This window comes from Centrocercus urophasianus, unplaced genomic scaffold (genome assembly GCF_019232065.1).
Source record: "Centrocercus urophasianus isolate 14NV4802_14NV808 unplaced genomic scaffold, USGS_Curo_1.0 seq_10, whole genome shotgun sequence".
Taxonomy (NCBI): Eukaryota; Metazoa; Chordata; class Aves; order Galliformes; family Phasianidae; genus Centrocercus; species Centrocercus urophasianus.
Window position 1 is genome coordinate 11,206,939 of NW_024884142.1, and position 17,696 is coordinate 11,224,634.

The window sequence follows — 17,696 nt, forward strand, 5'->3', positions numbered from 1 at the left end:
TTATGGAAATCAAATGCTGCATATGAGCACAGTGAGGCAGAGGGTGGTGCATTTCAGCAATGATGATAGTGATCTGAAAAACAGGCCACGTTCTGGCCACGCAGATTTTTACAAGCGTAGCATGCAGGTTTTGTTCATTGCTGGTGAAAATGCATAGTCAGTGGTGATGACTATGTTGAAAATGAGTGTTTTGTAGATGAGAATTTATCAAATAGAGTTATTGTTCTCTTTGTATCTGTTGTAGTTTTCATGGAAGTAAGTAGGAGGCATTATTTTTGGAGTGACCTATATATATAGAAGTTGGCATCATCTTTTAGTAATCCTTTTCAAGATAAGAAGGGTAAATGGGGATTTTGCAACAAGTTTGAGGGTATGTTCATTCCGGGGTGGTCCTCTATTAAGTTTAATGGCTTGTTAAATATGAAGAGTCTACAGGAGCTCCTCACAGAACCAAGACCACCATTTAGGTAGGCAAGGAAGCACCAGTGAGCTTTTATTGTTTTTGTTTGTTTGTTTTCTAGCTGGGGCTTTGAACCTTCACACAACTGCATGGAGTTTTACTTACAAGCAGAGCATGCTACCAAGCTCTTACTTTTGGAGGAAGGGTCCAATGCAATGATTTAATCAAGCAGAAAGATGGTGTGATTCTCTCAAGCTGCATAGGCAAAAATATCTCCAGTGCTGCAAACACCACTTTCCAAGCAGACACTTGTGTCACCACAGAATCAGCAGAGGTTGGCAGGGCCCTCTGGGACAATCGGACCTAACCCCTGCTCCAGGAGGGACACACAGCAGGGCGCCCAGCATCAGGTCCAGGCAGCTTCTGAAGATCTGCAAGGAGACCCCGCAGCCTCTTGGCAGACCGTGCTGCTGATCTGCCATCAGCACAACACAGAAGTGCTCCCGGTGTTCAGACGAGACCTCCTGTGCTCCAATCTGCATCCACTGCCTCTTGTCCTGACTCTGGGCACCTGTGAAACGAGTCTAGCTCTGTCCCCTTTGCACCCTCCCTCAGATATTTATGGACATTGTGAGATCCCCTTTCGCTTTCTGCACAGCCTCCCTCCCGCAATATTCCACGCCCACTTCCTAATAATTTTGACCCCACTCGCGGTCCGTAGCGAGGCGCTCCCTCTCTCTCCCTTCTCGCATGCGCAGAATGGGGGCGCGGGTGCAACCGCTACGGCGCATGTGCGGCCGGCTGTGACGCCTGCGCAGTGCCCAACGGCGGCGGGTGTGCAGCCGCCCGGGGCAGGAGCCGTGGGGCGGGGAGGGGGGTGCGGATGGCGGCGGGGCTGCGCTATGTTGCGGTGGCTCGTCGCGCTCCTCAGCCACTCCTGTTTTGTCTCCAAGGGCGGCGGTATGTTCTACGCGGTGCGCAAGGGCCGGCAGACGGGTGTCTACCGCACCTGGTAAGGTTCGAGCGCAGTTTCGCTGCCGGAGATGCTCCGGGAAGCGCACCGGGCCGGCCTCACTCCCCGCCCGCTGTGTTGCAGGGCGGAATGCCAGCAGCAGGTGAACAGGTTCCCTTCCGCCAGCTTCAAGAAGTTCGCCACCGAGAAGGAAGCTTGGGCCTTCGTGGGCGCCGGACCTCCGGGTGGGCAGCAGTCCGTGCCCGCAGGTAGCGTGTCCTCGGGGTGGGGAGGCAGGGAAGGTGGCTCGCAGGGCCACGTGCGAGGTGCCGCTTCCCCTCGGCTGCTGGTGCAGGAATCCCAACACCACCAGGGGTCTATGCAAGAAAGAAGCATTTCCATAAGCGTGTGGATTTGCTTGTGCCTTGTCTGTATTTAAGGGCTGTTGTGTGTGTTTGTGCTTTGAGCTAAGGTAACTGGTGTACTTGTTTTTTTTTTTCCCCCCCATAATTATTTTTCAGGGTTAGCTTAATGGACAAGCATTACTAATCAACGAAAGCAAAACTCTTGTCTTTATCACAGAACGACTGAGGTTGGAAGAGATCTCTGAGATCACTTAGTCCGACTGTCCGCTCATCCCCACTGCGCTCAGTGCACCATGTCCTCAGGTGCCACAGAGCATCATAGAAATCCCCAGTTGGATGGGACCCGTAAGGACCATCAAGTCCAATGGCTGTTTCTCTTACCTTCAAAAGTTTTCACCATCTACATGTTACTTCTAGGACTTATTTTGAATAAAACTTGACCTTTTGTGCGTAGGTGAGCTTTCTTATTTTGTGTTTTTAGAAGAGACACATGGTGCTTCAACTGTAACGCAGGAAAATGCTAGCCAAAGAGAGGAGCTGGAGGCAGATATGTTGTGCTGCAATGCATGCAAAAGGCCATATGAGCAGTCTACAAATGAAGAACATACTGTAAAGCGTGCAAAACACGATGAAGGGCACTCGACACCAATAGTTGGTGAAGATAAGTTTTCATATATGGGTAAGTTCTTTAGTTACTCCATTAACTCTTTTGAGTTCTTTCTCTTCGTATAAGACAGTGTAATTATTAGAAAGCTTTTAGGGAGGTTTGTGTATGAGAACACCAAGGCCAAGTGCAACCTATCTTTTTAAAATTGAAATCTGAGCCATGATGTGTGTTTTTCATATTATCTTTCTATGTGACATTAATTGACTTTAACTGCTATCAAGATATGGCTTGATTTGTTCACTGTATTTGTGGTTTTACATGTATCTAGATTACAAACTTGATTTAAGTGCAGATTTAGCTGGCAAGTTTTAACACTGACTGAGGAAGGCAAGACTTATAGTGAGATTATGAAACTTAGCACACAGATACTTTGTGAGCCTTACAGATTTGGAAGCAGTGGGAGGGTGGTATTGCAGTGGGGCTTCTGGTATTATGCATTACTAATTAAATCAGTGATATCTCTAGAAGGCGTTTTGAAGGACTGCCCAGGGAAGGAAGTTCAGACATTAATCTATTAGCAGGTGTTTCATTCTATTTGAAGAGCCTATGTTTGTGAAGGAATCCTTGAATTTCTGCTTTTGCTAATTCTTTTGTAGGTGAATTTGCAGTTGTTTATACAGATGGTTGTTGTTCAGGTAATGGACGTAACAGGGCACGCGCTGGAATAGGTGTTTACTGGGGACCAGGCCACCCCTTGTAAGTAATTCACTGGGTTCTTTTCTTAGATAGATATGCTGATGTTTGTTTTGGGTGTGCTTCACCATGCTGGCCTCTTTTTAAATGTGAAGCCATGCTGTTGAAACTCATGTTAATGACAGTGCTATTAGAGTAATGACTTACTAAGGAAAAATAGAAATAAAATTTTCTAGAAGGTAGGGATGTGGGAAAGAAACGATTGGAAATAATATTTTTAAGTTGCTGAAGCGGATTCAAGGAATGCAGGAAGTTAAAATAGTTGTATGTGTGTACAAAAGGCAGCAAAAGTAGCTGCATGTTAATGGCGGGTCCAGACATGCAGGGTGCTGTGTGGGTGGAAGTTAGACCTTGAGTCTCCATTCATCCTTCTTTATAAAAAGAAGATGATCTCTGTTTTATTTGTGATTCTAAATCATAATGTATCGTGTAGTGATAATTTTGAGTAACTACTGTTTGTTCTTTGGATGTAGAAATATCAGTGAAAGACTTCCTGGACGGCAAACGAATCAAAGAGCTGAAATACACGTAAGTAGCAAATGTCCTAAAATGCTTCCACATGTAGAAAGCATTATTATACTCGAGTATTTCAGCTCTGGACTTCAGAAGCCAAGTATGGAGCTGTGAGAGAAGTACACAAAATACCAGTTGTGACTTCAGACAAATTGTTTTCTTTAGGTTTTATTGTTCTTTGTTGCTCTCAAATAGGCAATATCTCGAGAATTCCCGGATGTCATGAGGCCAAGCACAGATATTTAAAATTGCCTTGCATTAGGAAAGCCCCATTCTCAAAACTTTGTATTTTTAATGTCTATGTCTTAGACTTCAGGGAAAGGTCAAGAGGATGATTGCCTTCTTACTGTGATAGGGTCAGAATATCATCTTTCTTTGATTATACATAATAAATAATTCCAGGAGTAATTTTTGTTACTTTAGAAATAAGTCTTAACAGCAGATTTAGTTTTCCTTCTCATCTAATCTCAATTCTGGTACTGCAGCTTCCCTGCACTGTGTCTTTGGAGGTAAAATTAGGTGAGAAGCTGACCTGCTTAAAAAATAGCAAGAAATCCCTTTCAGTGAGAACCAAGCAGAAACAATGGTGGTATGTCATAAGTCAGACTTGCTGCTGGAGAGCTTTTCAGCACAAATTTGAGACTATGCCACTTGTCTCTAATTATTCTGTTTCGTGGCACCACTACAGAATGATTGGAAACAGTTCCAAGCATTTGGAGCTGATATGAATCTTTGCTCTCCAAAATTATGGAGAAGATGGCTGGAACCTGATGTGCTGTTAAGAGCCTTGGAGAGCTGAGCAACTGGGCAGAGAGCTGTTCCTGCACTGGAGAACTGAACAACAGATTTTACTTTATTTAACATGTGGGAAACTTAAGTTGCTCTCTGTCTTTATGATTCATCTCTGTTCTAAAACATCTTTGTACTTACTGATGGAGAGATTACGTTAATATTCTTTGTAGTTCTTCTGTATTAGCATCAGGTACTTTGCTGGTATTTTAGTTAAACGTTCAAAATACTGTACTGAACTGTGACTCTATTGAAATGTTCTTAAGGCAGCCTGCAAAGCAATTGAGCAAGCAAAGAGTCAAAATATCAAGAAACTAATTATCTACACTGACAGCAAGTTCACTATTAATGGTGAGTTGATTATTTTAGAGTTCCTGATTACATAAAGCACACAGGACATACTGGGGTTTGTGGAGACTTCTTATATAAAGAAGAGAACGTATGACAAAATTCAATTCTCAAGACTGCTTGGTGAAAAACTTGCAGAATACTGTAAGGATTACCTTCTGTCTGCTATACAGTTAGAGACCATTGCTTGTAATAGTGAAGAATGGCAGAAGTAAATGAAAAAATGAAATTTTTTTGTCTTAATGTACCCAGTATGGCACATACAGTCTAGAAAAAAATATTGTTTGTGGGCCTTCTGTTAAGGAAGTCTTCAAGAGAGTACTCAGAAGTTGGTGTAGTGACTTTGCAGTTTCATTTTGGTTTGTTTTGACTTCTTGGGTTGGAGAAACTACATGTACACAAATGTGAGCTATATTTGAGGTTTCCCTCCTTTCCACATATGGATGGCCAGAATGTTAGATTTTGTTCTCTAGAAATCTGCTTATGTGTTCCTTCTCTGAAGTGTTCTGTTTAGCCAACAGAAATCTTAAAATATGTGGTCATCTGTTTCTCCTCTGTGTGTTTACGTCTTCAGACAAAACAAATTTGTTCTAGTTTATTGTACAATCAAGCAAATCTTTAGCTTCAGTTTGTTGAAGTTCATGTCATAATTATGCGTGGAATGTGTATGTAAAGCTGTAATCTTTAAATACCTGTTCAGGAAAACACTGTTGGTATTTCAAGTAATAATGAGAAAACATAATCCTGAAGACCAAATAAGAATATTTTCTATGATGTTTTTGCCTGAGACTTTGTATGGAATGTGTTGAAAGACTTGTGAAACTTTTATGATAATACTCCCTTTGCATAGGTATTACGAGCTGGGTTGAAAACTGGAAAACGAATGGCTGGAGAACAAGTTCAGGAGGAAGCGTGATAAATAAAGAAGATTTTCAAAAACTTGATAGTCTATCAAAAGGCATAGAAATTCAGTGGGTGAGCACCTCATTTCTTCTTCCCTATGACATCCTAAATACTTGTGTAAATTCTTACTAACTAGGACCATGGCAATGAATTGTATAGGATATAAAGCTATACATCTATAAATACAGTGGATCTGCTTGTTTTATTTAAAGCAAGTGAAATTATCACTTCAGTGTAAGCTAGTCTCTTGTAACCACTATTTGTTTGTTAAAATGCATGTTTTTTTTTTTTTATTGTTTCTTGTTACTACTTAGAAACTGCCTAATAATTATTTCAATTTCTGAAAATGTAAGCTTGGAACATAATAGTGTCTTCTTGAGTTGTAACTGCTAGAGTTGCTTATCAAAGCTTTTAAGATACTGGATCTTCTGTGTAACTTAATCGTACGTCTGCCTTTAAACCGGGAAAACTAAGATTGTAACCCCAAATCAACTCTGGTTTTCTGTACCTTAGTATTTTTTTCCAAGAAAACTGAGCACATAAGGGTCTTTAATGTAAAAAATTGAAAAAAAACAGATAGTGAGGTGTTACACAGCTATTGGTTTTAATGGTGTAGCTTTCTGGGAAAAGTTGACTGAATGTCAGAGAGGTTTTCTCTTTCATCTGAAGGTAGGACTTCTGAGTTAGTAACTAAGTGTTAGTGCTGTTTTCTGCCTTTTTTTTTTAAAGGCTAGGTTAGGTGCTCCTTAGACAGCTCACCACTTCTTATAAAGATGGTTTTTGCAATCTGGCAATCCAGTTCTTGATCTTTAATGAGAGTTTACAATCATTACTGGGAAGAACACGTAAGGACTTAATATGAGTTCCTCTAAGAAGCTGCTACTATGCTATGAATAGAAGGGCATTATGTGCTCAAGTTTCATGTATGTGCTCTTTTTTTGGATTTCTTTCATGTCTAACACTCCTTACTTTTGTCCTAACAGATGCATATTCCTGGTCATGCTGGTTTCCAAGGAAATGAGGAAGCTGACAGACTAGCAAGAGAAGGCGCTAGTAAACAAAAGTTGTGACATACTGGGACTGGAGACTGTTGCAGTTGGAGGAAAAGGACTAATGTAGCAGTGACAGTTTGAACTGCTGTTGCTTCAGAGTTGAACTTTGAACTGTGCTTATTTCTAGCTCAAAGTACTAAATGTATAACCAACTTCAGGGGAGAAAAAAAAATGCATCTATTTCATCTATGCTGTTTGTTTTACAATCAGATCAATATTTAATTGATGATAAACTGCTTTTTTCCTTCATCTTATTGAAGTGCTGCTGTCAGTGTTTTTGAGCGGTCTCATAGGTTTCTGAATTCACCATAAAGACAGACTTCAGAAGAAATGATACTAAATTTTTATCCTGTGTGTTCTTTTATTTCCTTCTTATGAAATAAATTATTGTTTGTTTGTTTTTGTACAGAAGTATATATTAATGGTGCAAAATTGTTGAGGAGGTGAAGTTGGTTGGATGATTTGATAAGAGATCAATGATGTGACATGAAGATGTTTATTAATAAGCCTTAGCATTCTGACAGTAGTATCGTCCTCTCAGATGTCCCAAAGAAGATAATTGGCCATTTTATCTGAGGTGGAACTGGGAGATCTGGCAAGTTCCAGGTTGTCAAGCATTTGACTTCATTTTTTCTAGTCAGTGTTGAGATGAGTGGAATGACTGATGTGCGCTTGAATTAGAGAGTAAATACTGCTGCTCAACAAGTGTTATTTTTTATGTATCTATGAAGGAAAGGGAAACGTCTTTGTCAACTATTTTGTAAGGCATCTGAATATTACTGACAGTAGTGCTTAAGTTAGAAGTCATTGAGGGTTTTTTTTTTTAATTTGTTAATGGCTGCATAGATCACTGGAGCTGCTGAAGCTTGATTTCTTAATGGTTCTCATTCCTTTTAATATCCTTATTCGTGGAAAATTGCATGCTTTTAGGTATTTAGTGTCACGTGAATTGTGATGGAGCTAGGAAATTAGTTAGTCTATTTACTAATAGATGGGAGAGATTTTGTGTCATCCAAAATTGCATGGTAGTTGCACCTGACGGGATGAGGTAGTACACTGACAACATTTTGTTCTCTGGGTCTTGTATATGTACGTATATATGCATGTGTACATCTCTGCATATGTACGTGTGTGTATATACGTGCATTTGCTAGGGTTGCTCTGGAGGTGATACCTTCTATTGTGTTGGCCAACAGTGTCAGAGATGGATGTTGGTGTTATGGCAGTAAAAGCTAAACCTTCCCGACAGTATTGTTACGTTTTGTTGCTGTGTGACTGATGGCAGCAGAGGGGCAGTCTGACAAAATGATGTCTGATGTGGAAGTGAGAATGAAACAGGTGTGGAATTGAATTTCTCCATGTGGAAAAAGTTGCACCTATTAACATTCATCTACACTTGCTGAACATTCATGGAGACCAAACAGTGGATGTGAGCACAGTGAGGTGGTGGGTGGTGCATTTCAGCAGTGGTGACAGTGATATAAAAGAGAAACCACATTCAGATAACTTTGAGTGTAGTATGGAGGCTGTCAAAAATGCAGAGCTAATGGTGGCAACTATATTGAAAAATAGCATTTTGTAGCTGAGAATTTGCTCTATCAAGTAGTGTTATTGTGCTCTTTGTTGTAGTTTCTGTGAAAATATATGGGAGGTGTTACTTTCAGAGCAACCTATGTATACACATACACAACTGTCTTTTCTTACTTTAGAAGTTCGACTTGGAGGAAAGTATGTAGTGATCCTGATCAGATCTCTAGCTGAAACAGTTAAACAGCATGACAGACGTGCTGAAGAAGTGTCATAATCTCCAGATCATACCTCTTGTGTTAAATGTGCAGATCCTACTTACTGCATGGAAATCTGTTATTTGGAGCAGCAATTTTGAGGAAACTGTGAAGATAATAGTGGGTAAGTGGTAAGCAGCAGCATCACACTATTTAAGTTACTTTACTGCCTGAAGGATTTCTGCAATGTGGAAACAAGAAATTTAATTGTCTGGAGCACAAGTCTTATGAGGAGCGGGTGAGGAAGCTGGGATTGTTCAGTCTGGAGGAGGCTCACGGGAGACCTCATGGCACTTTACAACTTCCTTAAGGGAGGTTGTGATGAAAAAGGGTCTGGCCTCTTCTCCCAGGCAAATAGTAGGACCCGAGGAAACGGCCAGAAGTTATACCAGAGGAGGTTTAGGTTGGACATCAGGAGAAACTTTTTCCCTCAGAGAGTGGTCATGCACTGGAATGGCTGCCCAGGGAGGTGGTGGAGTCGCTGTCCCTGGCAGTGTTCAAGAGGCATCTGGATGAGAAGCTACGAGAGATGGTTTAATAGCTTGTGCTACTGGGAATGGGAGGGTGGTTGGACTAGATGATCTTGCAGGTCGTTTCCAACCTTGCGATTCTATGATTCTAATAGGAAGCAGTTTTGTTCTAGTTGTTACTAACGTTTATTTCTCATTCTGGAAATGAAAGAAGAATGCCCATAGGACTATGAACAGATTGAAGGATGGGAAGTGAATAGTATTTCTAAAGCAGGCTTAGGAGACGCTTGAGGTCGAGAACGTTGGCTGTTCATGGGGAATTCATTCTTCATGGGGAACTGAAACTTCAGAGGTTGTTTTTGAAGAAGAAAGTAATTGGAGGCCTCCAGGAGCTGCCCGAGATCTTGGCGCCCTCCCCATAGGCCGGGCCTCAGCTGCGGGGCGGGCCGCTGCCGCCCAGCTCCGCGGAAGCTGCCGGCGCCGCCATGGTGGAGGCCTGGTATATGGATGAATCCCAGGAGGACCAGCGGGCTCCCCACAGGCTGGAGCCCAACCGCGCCGTCAGCCTGGAGCAGCTGCGCCGCCTCGGCGTCGCCTACCGCAGAGTAAGCGGCGGGGGCGGGCGGCGCTGCCCAGGGCTGCGAGCCCCAGGACGTGGCTGAGGGACGCCGCGCGGCACCGGGCCGCGCTGCGCTGCGCTGCCCGCGGGAGGCGGGTGGGCGGGCGCCGACGATGCGCGTCATGGCGCCGTGGCCCTGAGGCCGGGAGGCGGCTGCGGGGCGGGCTCTTCTCACGTTGTCTGCCTGCCGTGTCTCTGAAACAAGGGTTTCATGTGATATCCCCTTACAGCCGCGTTGTAAAATCGAGACATAAGTTTTTACGTGTTTATTTGGTAAACCCGTCTGCGTATCGCCCCTGGTCGCTGTGCAGCCTTCACCCCGCTTGATTCCCACCCGAGATGGCGGTGGTGCTGCTACAAACCTGCGGGTTGGGGCTGAATCCTGAGGCACGACGCCCACCAGGGTGAGCTGTGTGTTTGTACCGGACATCTCCGAATGGTGGGATGGTTTGGGTTGGGCATCATATACCAGTACAGGTCAGCAGCTGAGCCCCTGGAGAGGAGCTCTGTAGAGCAGGACTTAGGGGTCCTCTGTGTGCCATTGTGGACATGGCCAGTGGTATCTCAGAATGGCTGGGATTGGAAGGAACCTCAAGGATCATGAAGTTCCAACCCCCTTGCCACATGCAGGGCCACCAGCCTCCTATTTAATACTAAACCAGGCTGCCCAGGGTCCCATCCATCCAGTCTGACCTTGAACAACTCCAGGGACGGGGCATCCACAGCCTCTCTGGGCAGCCTGTTCCAGCACCTCACCACTCTCTCTGTAAAAAAAATTTCCCCCTGACATCCAATCTCAATCTTCCCTCCTTCAACTTACAACCATTTCCCCTTGTCCTGCAGTTATCAACCCTTTCAAAGAATTGACTCCCCTTCTGTTTGTAGGCCCCCTTTAGGAACTGAAAGGCTGCAGTGAGGTCACACTGCAGCCTTCTTTTCTCCAGGCTGAACAAGCCCAGCTCCCTCAGCCTGTCTTTGTAGGAGAGGTGCTCCAGTCCCCTGATCATCTTTGTTGCTCTCCTGTGGACCCTCTCTAACAGCTCCCTGTCTTCCTTGTTACTGGGGGCTCCAGACCTGGACGCAGTACTCCAGATGGGGCCTCACAAGAGCAGAGTAGAGGGGGACAATCACCTTCCTGTCCCTGCTGGCCACCGCTTGTCTGATGGAGCCCAGGATACCATTTGTTCTCCGAGCTGCAAAAGCACACTGCTGGCTCATGTTAAGCTTTTCATCTATCAGGACCCCCACGTCCTTCTCTGCAGGTATCTTGGGTTGCATGAAAAAGAATGCAGCTAGCAGGTTTAAGGATTCTCCTCCTCTGCTCTGGTGAGGCCACATCTGGAACACTGCATCCAGTTCTGAGCTCCCCAGTCCAAGAAAGACAGGGATCTTCTAGGAGTCCAGGGGAGGGACGCAAAGATGGTTGGGGCCTGGAGCATCTGCTTTATGAATGAAGGTTAAGAGGCCTGGGGCTGTTCAGCCTGGAAAAGAGTGAGAGGTGATCACATCAATGTTTGTAAGTTTCTGAAGTGCAGGAGTCAAGTGGATGAGGCCGGTCTTGTTACAGTGTGCTGCAACAGGATAAGGGGTAAAGGGCACAAATCCAACACAATTCCATATAAGCATGTGAAAGACTTTTACTGTGAAAGTGATGGAGCACTGGAACAGTCTGCCCATACAAGTTCTGGAATCTTCTCTGGCTATATTCAAGATCTGCTTGAATGTTTACCTGTGTGACCTGTTGTAGGGAACCTGTTTTAGCAGACTGATTGGACTTGATGGTCCCCACTGGTCCTTTCCAACCCTTGTGATTCACTGATTTGTAAGAGACATTTCAAAGTATCCTTCTTGGGGTGGTTCCAACAGAAGAGCTACGTGATGGATAACTTCTGGTACAAACCGTAAATCAGCCATGCCTCAGCTGTAAAATGTATTCATTAAGAGCTCAGGATTTCTCTTCCCAATAATCATACCTCCTGGGCTTGAGGAGTGCAGCACAAGCAGTGCTGCAGAGTGGCAGTGCCTAGTGGGGATGGGGATGTGTGTTGGCGGTTGAGGCTCCAGCCTTTGAAGTTCTTTGCAGGCTGTGCAAGGTAAGGACATGCTGCAAGAGTTAATAAACCATAGCAGATCTTGCCATTCTGAAACCTCAGGTAACCTTCTGCTTGTCTGTTTTTAGCATCTCTCCCAGTTTCAATAAATTTGGCATGAGAGCAGAAAAAGTGAAGTGTATCCAGAGCAGTTTATTAATTTCTGACACAATCAGCAAAGAGCTCAAACCCATGACTCTCTAATTTAATCTTATTTGTTGCTGCTGTGCTGCTGCTGCTGTTGTGTGTGTGACAATAAGCTTGTGTGCTTGGCAGTCGAGTCATGCTGGGTGAGGAAGCAGTGCTTAAAGAACTGGTACCAATCCATATGTGTCTGCCAGCACTTCTGAACCTCAGAAATGGCTGCAGCAGCAGCAGGAAGGCTCCCCAGATGGCTTCAGTGGGGCTGATACAGGCAAATGCAATGAATCTGGCTCCTGAATGAGAATCAAGTTGTTGAAGCAGTGTGGGAAGGCAAGCGTGGTTTTCGATGACGAGCTGACATGGGATGTCCGTGGTGGTTTTGAAAACTCAGGTTTTTATCATTTTTGGTCTTCCCATGTTAACTAAATAGTAACTTCTAGACTTATTAGTATCTGGTACATTACTGAGTGTGCACTGGTTGTCCTTTTGTGTGTTCACCTTTCTGTCTTGAAAGGCAATGGTATGTGCCTTGTGTACCTATAAGGAGCTAACGTAGCCACTCAGGTTATCTGCCTGCCCATAGACAACAACTTTGTTTTTCCACATTAGTATCTTCAGTTGTGTTTTAAGTGACTGTGTCTGAATGCATTTTTTTTTCTGCCTGTTTTTAGTTGGATGCTGATAACTATGAGACTGACCCACATCTGAAAGAGATTCGGGAAGCAGAAAATTATTCTTGGATGGATATAATAACTATACATAAAGACAAGTTGCCAAATTACGAAGAAAAGGTATGCAGGCCATCACTTTGAATGAGGATTTGCACTCTGAATTCTGCTGCTAGAGTGCAGAGTCAGCTTTTTAACGTATGCTTATTACATACGCTCTGAGAGATTAAATTCATGTTTAAAATACATCTTGTACTAAAGTCCTTAGCTTTAGTAAAATAAATGTTGATGCTGTTTCTAGAACAAGGAAGGGATAGGCCTTTTGCTTCTGTAGGTTGCCTGCAAAGTTTTTAGGCTACTTTCCGTCACTGTGCCATTTTGAAACTCGGAGCCCTGCAGATAGTCAGAGATCCTAACCAGGATGAAGGCAGGCTGTTCCCAGCTGTGTATGGGCTTTGAAGGCTGAGACATCCTGCTGGCTGTTGCAAAATATATCTTCTCAAAATGAATGTTAACATCATGGAATTTGAGGGATATGTTTCCCTTACAAGATGATTTGTTAACTTGGGAAGTAAACAGCTTGGCTATTTGGAAGCAGGTGAACACAAGCAGTGCCAGGCCTTGAGTCTTCTAGAAGGAGTGTATTTTTCCCTGCCTCAGGGCATTAGACTGCTGTTCTGATCTGAATACGGCAGCCTGGTGGTATTTCAACATTTCCATTAAATCTGTCCTCTTACCAGTTTGTTTTAGGCCCATTATTACGCTGATTTCAAGTTTTTTAGAAGCTGAATTACATAGTAATTTAAGTGCCCTGGATGAGTTCAGCATTATGCAAAGATAGAGGGCTGCCGTGCTGAATCAGTAAAGGCTGAGAAGTGTTTCAGGCACGCCTGTGCTAGCATGGATAAAAAGTACCCGGACCCCTGGGTCTGGCTGACTGGATTGGCCATTTTAATCCTGCTGGTTTCATCTGTTAGTTAAATCACTGCATCGCTGAAAGCCTTTGTCTGCTTTGCCAAATGTTTCAGCTAGATTCCTTTGCAGTTTTTCTATATTTGGTATTAATAGATACCTCCTATCCCCAGATAAAAACATTTTATGAAGAGCATTTACATCTAGACGATGAAATTCGTTACATCTTAGATGGATCTGGCTATTTTGATGTTCGAGACAAAGATGACAAATGGATCCGGATTTCCATGGAGAAAGGAGACATGATAACCCTCCCTGCTGGCATATATCACCGATTTACACTGGATGAGAATGTATGTTATCATAAATTACCCTAAATTTTGATGACAAATGGATGTGAGTATGTATCTTATTGGTAACTGCATGCCCTGAGACTTGCAGTTCATTAGCAAAGCATATTAAATATGAAGTAGGAATATGAAAAATACTAAATAATTCATAGCATTTGAACCTATCATCTCCGGGTCAGAAATTCAGCTTAATCTCATCAGCTGTAACTGCAAGTCATTGCCACGTGGTATCCATAGCATACCTTGTGCGACGGTGGCCTGAGAGCCAAACCCTGCAGCTGTCCCTCGCACAGTTGCCCCCACTGTCAGCTGCAGTGTGGAGATGAATCCCTCTGTGTTGCGTGCCTTTGTAGGGCCAGACAGAGCATATCTTTGTACGGCAGTGGCATTCTTCATAAGTGCTAAATTCACCTTCAGGGAAAGAATGATTTAAGGCTGCAGAGCCACTGCATGCTGCTAGCGTATGCTAGATTGAATGCTGACTTCACAGGAGGTGACCTGCTTTTGGAGAGTGTTTTGGCAGATGGATTGTGAGATTGCACACGTAGTCCTGATCTGTGTGCCTGCCCTTGTGGACTCTTACAAATACGTTTTTAATCCTAGCATTAGCCCTGGTAGATAGGGAAATGTGTGCTGTTGTCTCGTGTGTGGCAGAACTCCCTTTCTAGGATAGTCCCGAGTGTGGTATGATTTCAAATCAGATGTCTAGATAATGTTTGTTGTTTACGTAAATAATAACAATTATAATAATAAAGATTTAAAAAAAAATGCTGTTTTGGTGATATACCAGAGATTTCTTGTCAACATTTTGAGGTCTGTGGTGAATCTGCTACAATTGCTGGTTTAAAGCTTTTACTTTACATACACAAAATATGAGGGATTATGCAGTGAATCTACAAGATGTTACAAATGTTTATGTTCACTTTGGGAACTTTAGTCTAGAAATGTTACTTTCAAAATCTCCCATACATTCTTTAGGTACTTCTAAACCCTTGGGTTTTGAGGCTCAATTTTTTAGGTGCCTAATTTTATTCTTGACATTGCTGAGTATACAAATGCAAGATAAGCACTTAGCAATGTTTACAATATAGGTAGGGCCTAAACCTGTAGTGTAGCTGGCAGTAGAGGAGAGATGAGTTCCCCATAACTCAGTGGTTGGAGCATTTCTGTGGGATGTAATCCTCCATTCTGCTACCACAGCTTCACATTCCTACCCAACATGCTTCTGGCTGACTGCTGGCCTACTGCTTTGGAAATCTGGAGAGTTTTGCTTTCTGCAGTGTTGTTTTTTGGGTAGTTTATGCATTGAGCTTTTTGAGGCCCTCGTTTTGAAGCTTTTGATGCTCCTCAGGCATTCTGTAGAGATCTTGGGTCTTCTGATTTTTGTTGTTTAACTGAGCAAGTAGGAATTAGATGCTGCTCTGCTTGGTGCTGTGGATCCAGTGCAAAATGATTTGCATAAAACAGGATTTATTTGGTTTCATTGATCAGGTGGAAGTACTGTCTGCCCACTCTGGACGCACTGGTTGTGACACAACATACATCCCTGCATAGGTGCAAAATCTCACTGCAGGAGCTGGCAACAGCAGCATCATGCTGCAGTGTTCTGGGACAATGAAGTTTTCAGTCCATCTTGAAATGCTTTCAGGAATTGCTGCATAAATGCAAATTAAAACATTAATTTCAGGATTTGCCACAGAAAAGAAATCTGAAATTGCTTGTGACTTTTTGTTCTTTGACAGAACTACGTGAAAGCAATGAGGCTTTTTGTTGGAGAACCAGTCTGGACAGCATACAACAGACCAGCTGATGATTTTCCTGCTCGGAAACAGTATATGAAGTTTTTGGCCGAAGAAGCACAGTAATGATGTCTGAGACCTGACAGGTGGAATAGCCTGAAGCCAAGTAGAATAAATGTGATTGGTGTTCTTTCAACTGATTACACTACTAGTTGCATATACACTTAGAATCACAGAATCACAGAAAAATGTAGGTTGAAAGGTCATTTGGAGGCCATCTAGTCCACTCTGAAGCATGGGGCCAACTTCAAAATTAGATATACGGCCTCTTGGGTTTTGAAAATCTCTGGTGCAGGAGACTCCACAGTCTGTCCAGGCACCTCTTCCAGTGCTCAGTCAGTCCCACAGTCAGGAAGTTTTCTTTTTTATGGCCAAATCCCCTGGCACAGCTTATAATTGTTTTCTTTTGCCTTGGAAAGAATCTGGCTCTGACTTCTTTGCAGTCCCCTCTCTAGTGGGAAACTCTGGTTATGTCTCCTCTCAGCCTTCTCATCTCCAGGCTAGACAAACAAGTGTCCTAAACTGGACTTTGGCAATCCAAATTGTTTATGAAGGTAAACATGATTGTCCCTGTTTTTGACTACTGAGGAATGTCACTTGTAACTAGCTGACAGTTAAACTTCAACGAGTCCAGTGGCCCAGATTTTTTTCACCCACTGTGTAGTTGTTATCCTCAGCCTGACTACAGTGCTACAGTGGGGAACAGTTGAAAGCCTTACTGCAATCCACTGTTTTCCTCTGCTGCAGAGCCAGTTATTTTCTCTGAGAGGGCCTGCAGAATGGTCAGACAGAATGTGCCTCTGGTAAATTGTTGCTGACCTTATGTTTTCAATCTCCTATTTTGTGTGCCTAGAATGGCTTCTGTAATGGCTTGTTATAGAATCATAGGATCATTAATGGTGGGAAAGACCACTGAGATCATCAAGTCTACCTTTCAGCCATCACCACCGTGCCCCTTTGTGCCATGTCTACTCTTTTCTTGAACATCTCTGGGCTCGGTGATTCCACCACCTCCCTGGACAGCCTGTTCCAATGCCTCACCACTCTGAGAAGAAATGTTTCCTAACATCCAACCTGAACCTCTCCTGGCCTTTGAGGCAGTTATCTGTCATCCTATCACCGCTTACCTGGGGGAAGAGGCCAATTCCCACCTCGCTACAACCTCCTTTCAGGCACTTGTGGAGAGTGAGAAGGTTTCCTCTGAGCCTCCTCCAGACTATTCCATAGTTTGCCTGGGGACTGAAGTAAGGCAGGTCAGCCTCTTTTCCCCCACATCCTATTACTCTCCTTTTTGAAGATGGCAGTAACAGTTGCCTTTTTCTGGCCACGATGATCTCCATGATCTCTAGGACCTTTCAGAGGTGCCTTGCAGTGCCATTAGCCATATACATTTACAGTTGCTCAGGAATCCATTTTCTGACCTTTTTCTCTTGATGTTTTTGGCAGGTAGACTTGGGAGAGCTGGGCTCCGTTAATATTCATTCTGCTCTGAATCAGTGCTAATGAACTACGTAGGATTCTGTTTTTAATTAAAGAGAATAAGCCCTACTTCATTCTTGTCTAAAAATGTTCATAAGATAAATCTACATAATCAGCATTTTAGCATGCAGCCTCCCTCATTCTGACCTAGTACATAAAGCTTTGGTTTTCTCTCAGCAAAATGTAGCAGTTTTCTCCTGTGATTTATTAATAAAATTAATTTGACTTTGGGGTATGTGGTTTTCTTTCTTTCTTTTTTTTTTTTGTCTTATGCTGATATTAAGGACACATGAGCAGCACTGTTACTGCAGCTGTTATTCAGCATTTATTTTCCTTGGTCATGCTTCTCTGTAGCACTGGATGAGTCATTGATTGTGTGCCTCAGTTTCTTCAGCTGTGAGATGGAGTGGACTTAAACCTGCAGGTCCGTCTTTCAGTAAATGCCTCACAGTTATGCAGGATGTGCTGCTCCTCAGCAACAGGCACAGAATGGTTTTGGGATGAGTGCTCACCCATTTTTGAAGGGAAACGGTAAAAGCTTTTATTTTAAAAGTTGAAAACATTTAGTAAAAAAAGCATGTGTAGTTCTGCCTTTGGGTTTTGGACCGCAAGGTAGCAAAAGAGGCAGGTACACCATGTGTTTGTGTTGGCAGAGCTGGGCTCAGTTTGTGCAGTAGGGTGCGTGCACAACCCACACTT

The 17,696-nt window shown here is 43.3% G+C and overlaps 2 protein-coding genes across 2 annotated transcripts; both read left to right on the forward strand.

Moving 5' to 3' along the window:
- Window positions 1-1,281: 1,281 nt before the first annotated feature.
- Window positions 1,282-7,088, forward strand: RNASEH1 (ribonuclease H1). The gene is made up of 8 exons (XM_042827857.1): window positions 1,282-1,412; window positions 1,497-1,621; window positions 2,199-2,396; window positions 2,981-3,080; window positions 3,551-3,605; window positions 4,646-4,730; window positions 5,578-5,702; window positions 6,614-7,088. Exons 1-8 carry the CDS (start codon window positions 1,303-1,305, stop codon window positions 6,698-6,700), a joined length of 885 nt encoding a protein of 294 aa, XP_042683791.1. The 5' UTR covers window positions 1,282-1,302; the 3' UTR covers window positions 6,701-7,088.
- Window positions 7,089-9,387: 2,299 nt separating this feature from the next.
- ADI1 (acireductone dioxygenase 1) lies at window positions 9,388-17,232 on the forward strand. The gene is made up of 4 exons (XM_042825667.1): window positions 9,388-9,541; window positions 12,461-12,580; window positions 13,543-13,722; window positions 15,462-17,232. The coding sequence occupies exons 1-4, from the start codon at window positions 9,422-9,424 to the stop codon at window positions 15,582-15,584; spliced, it is 543 nt and encodes a 180-aa protein (XP_042681601.1). The 5' UTR covers window positions 9,388-9,421; the 3' UTR covers window positions 15,585-17,232.
- The last annotated feature ends 464 nt before the right edge of the window (window positions 17,233-17,696 follow it).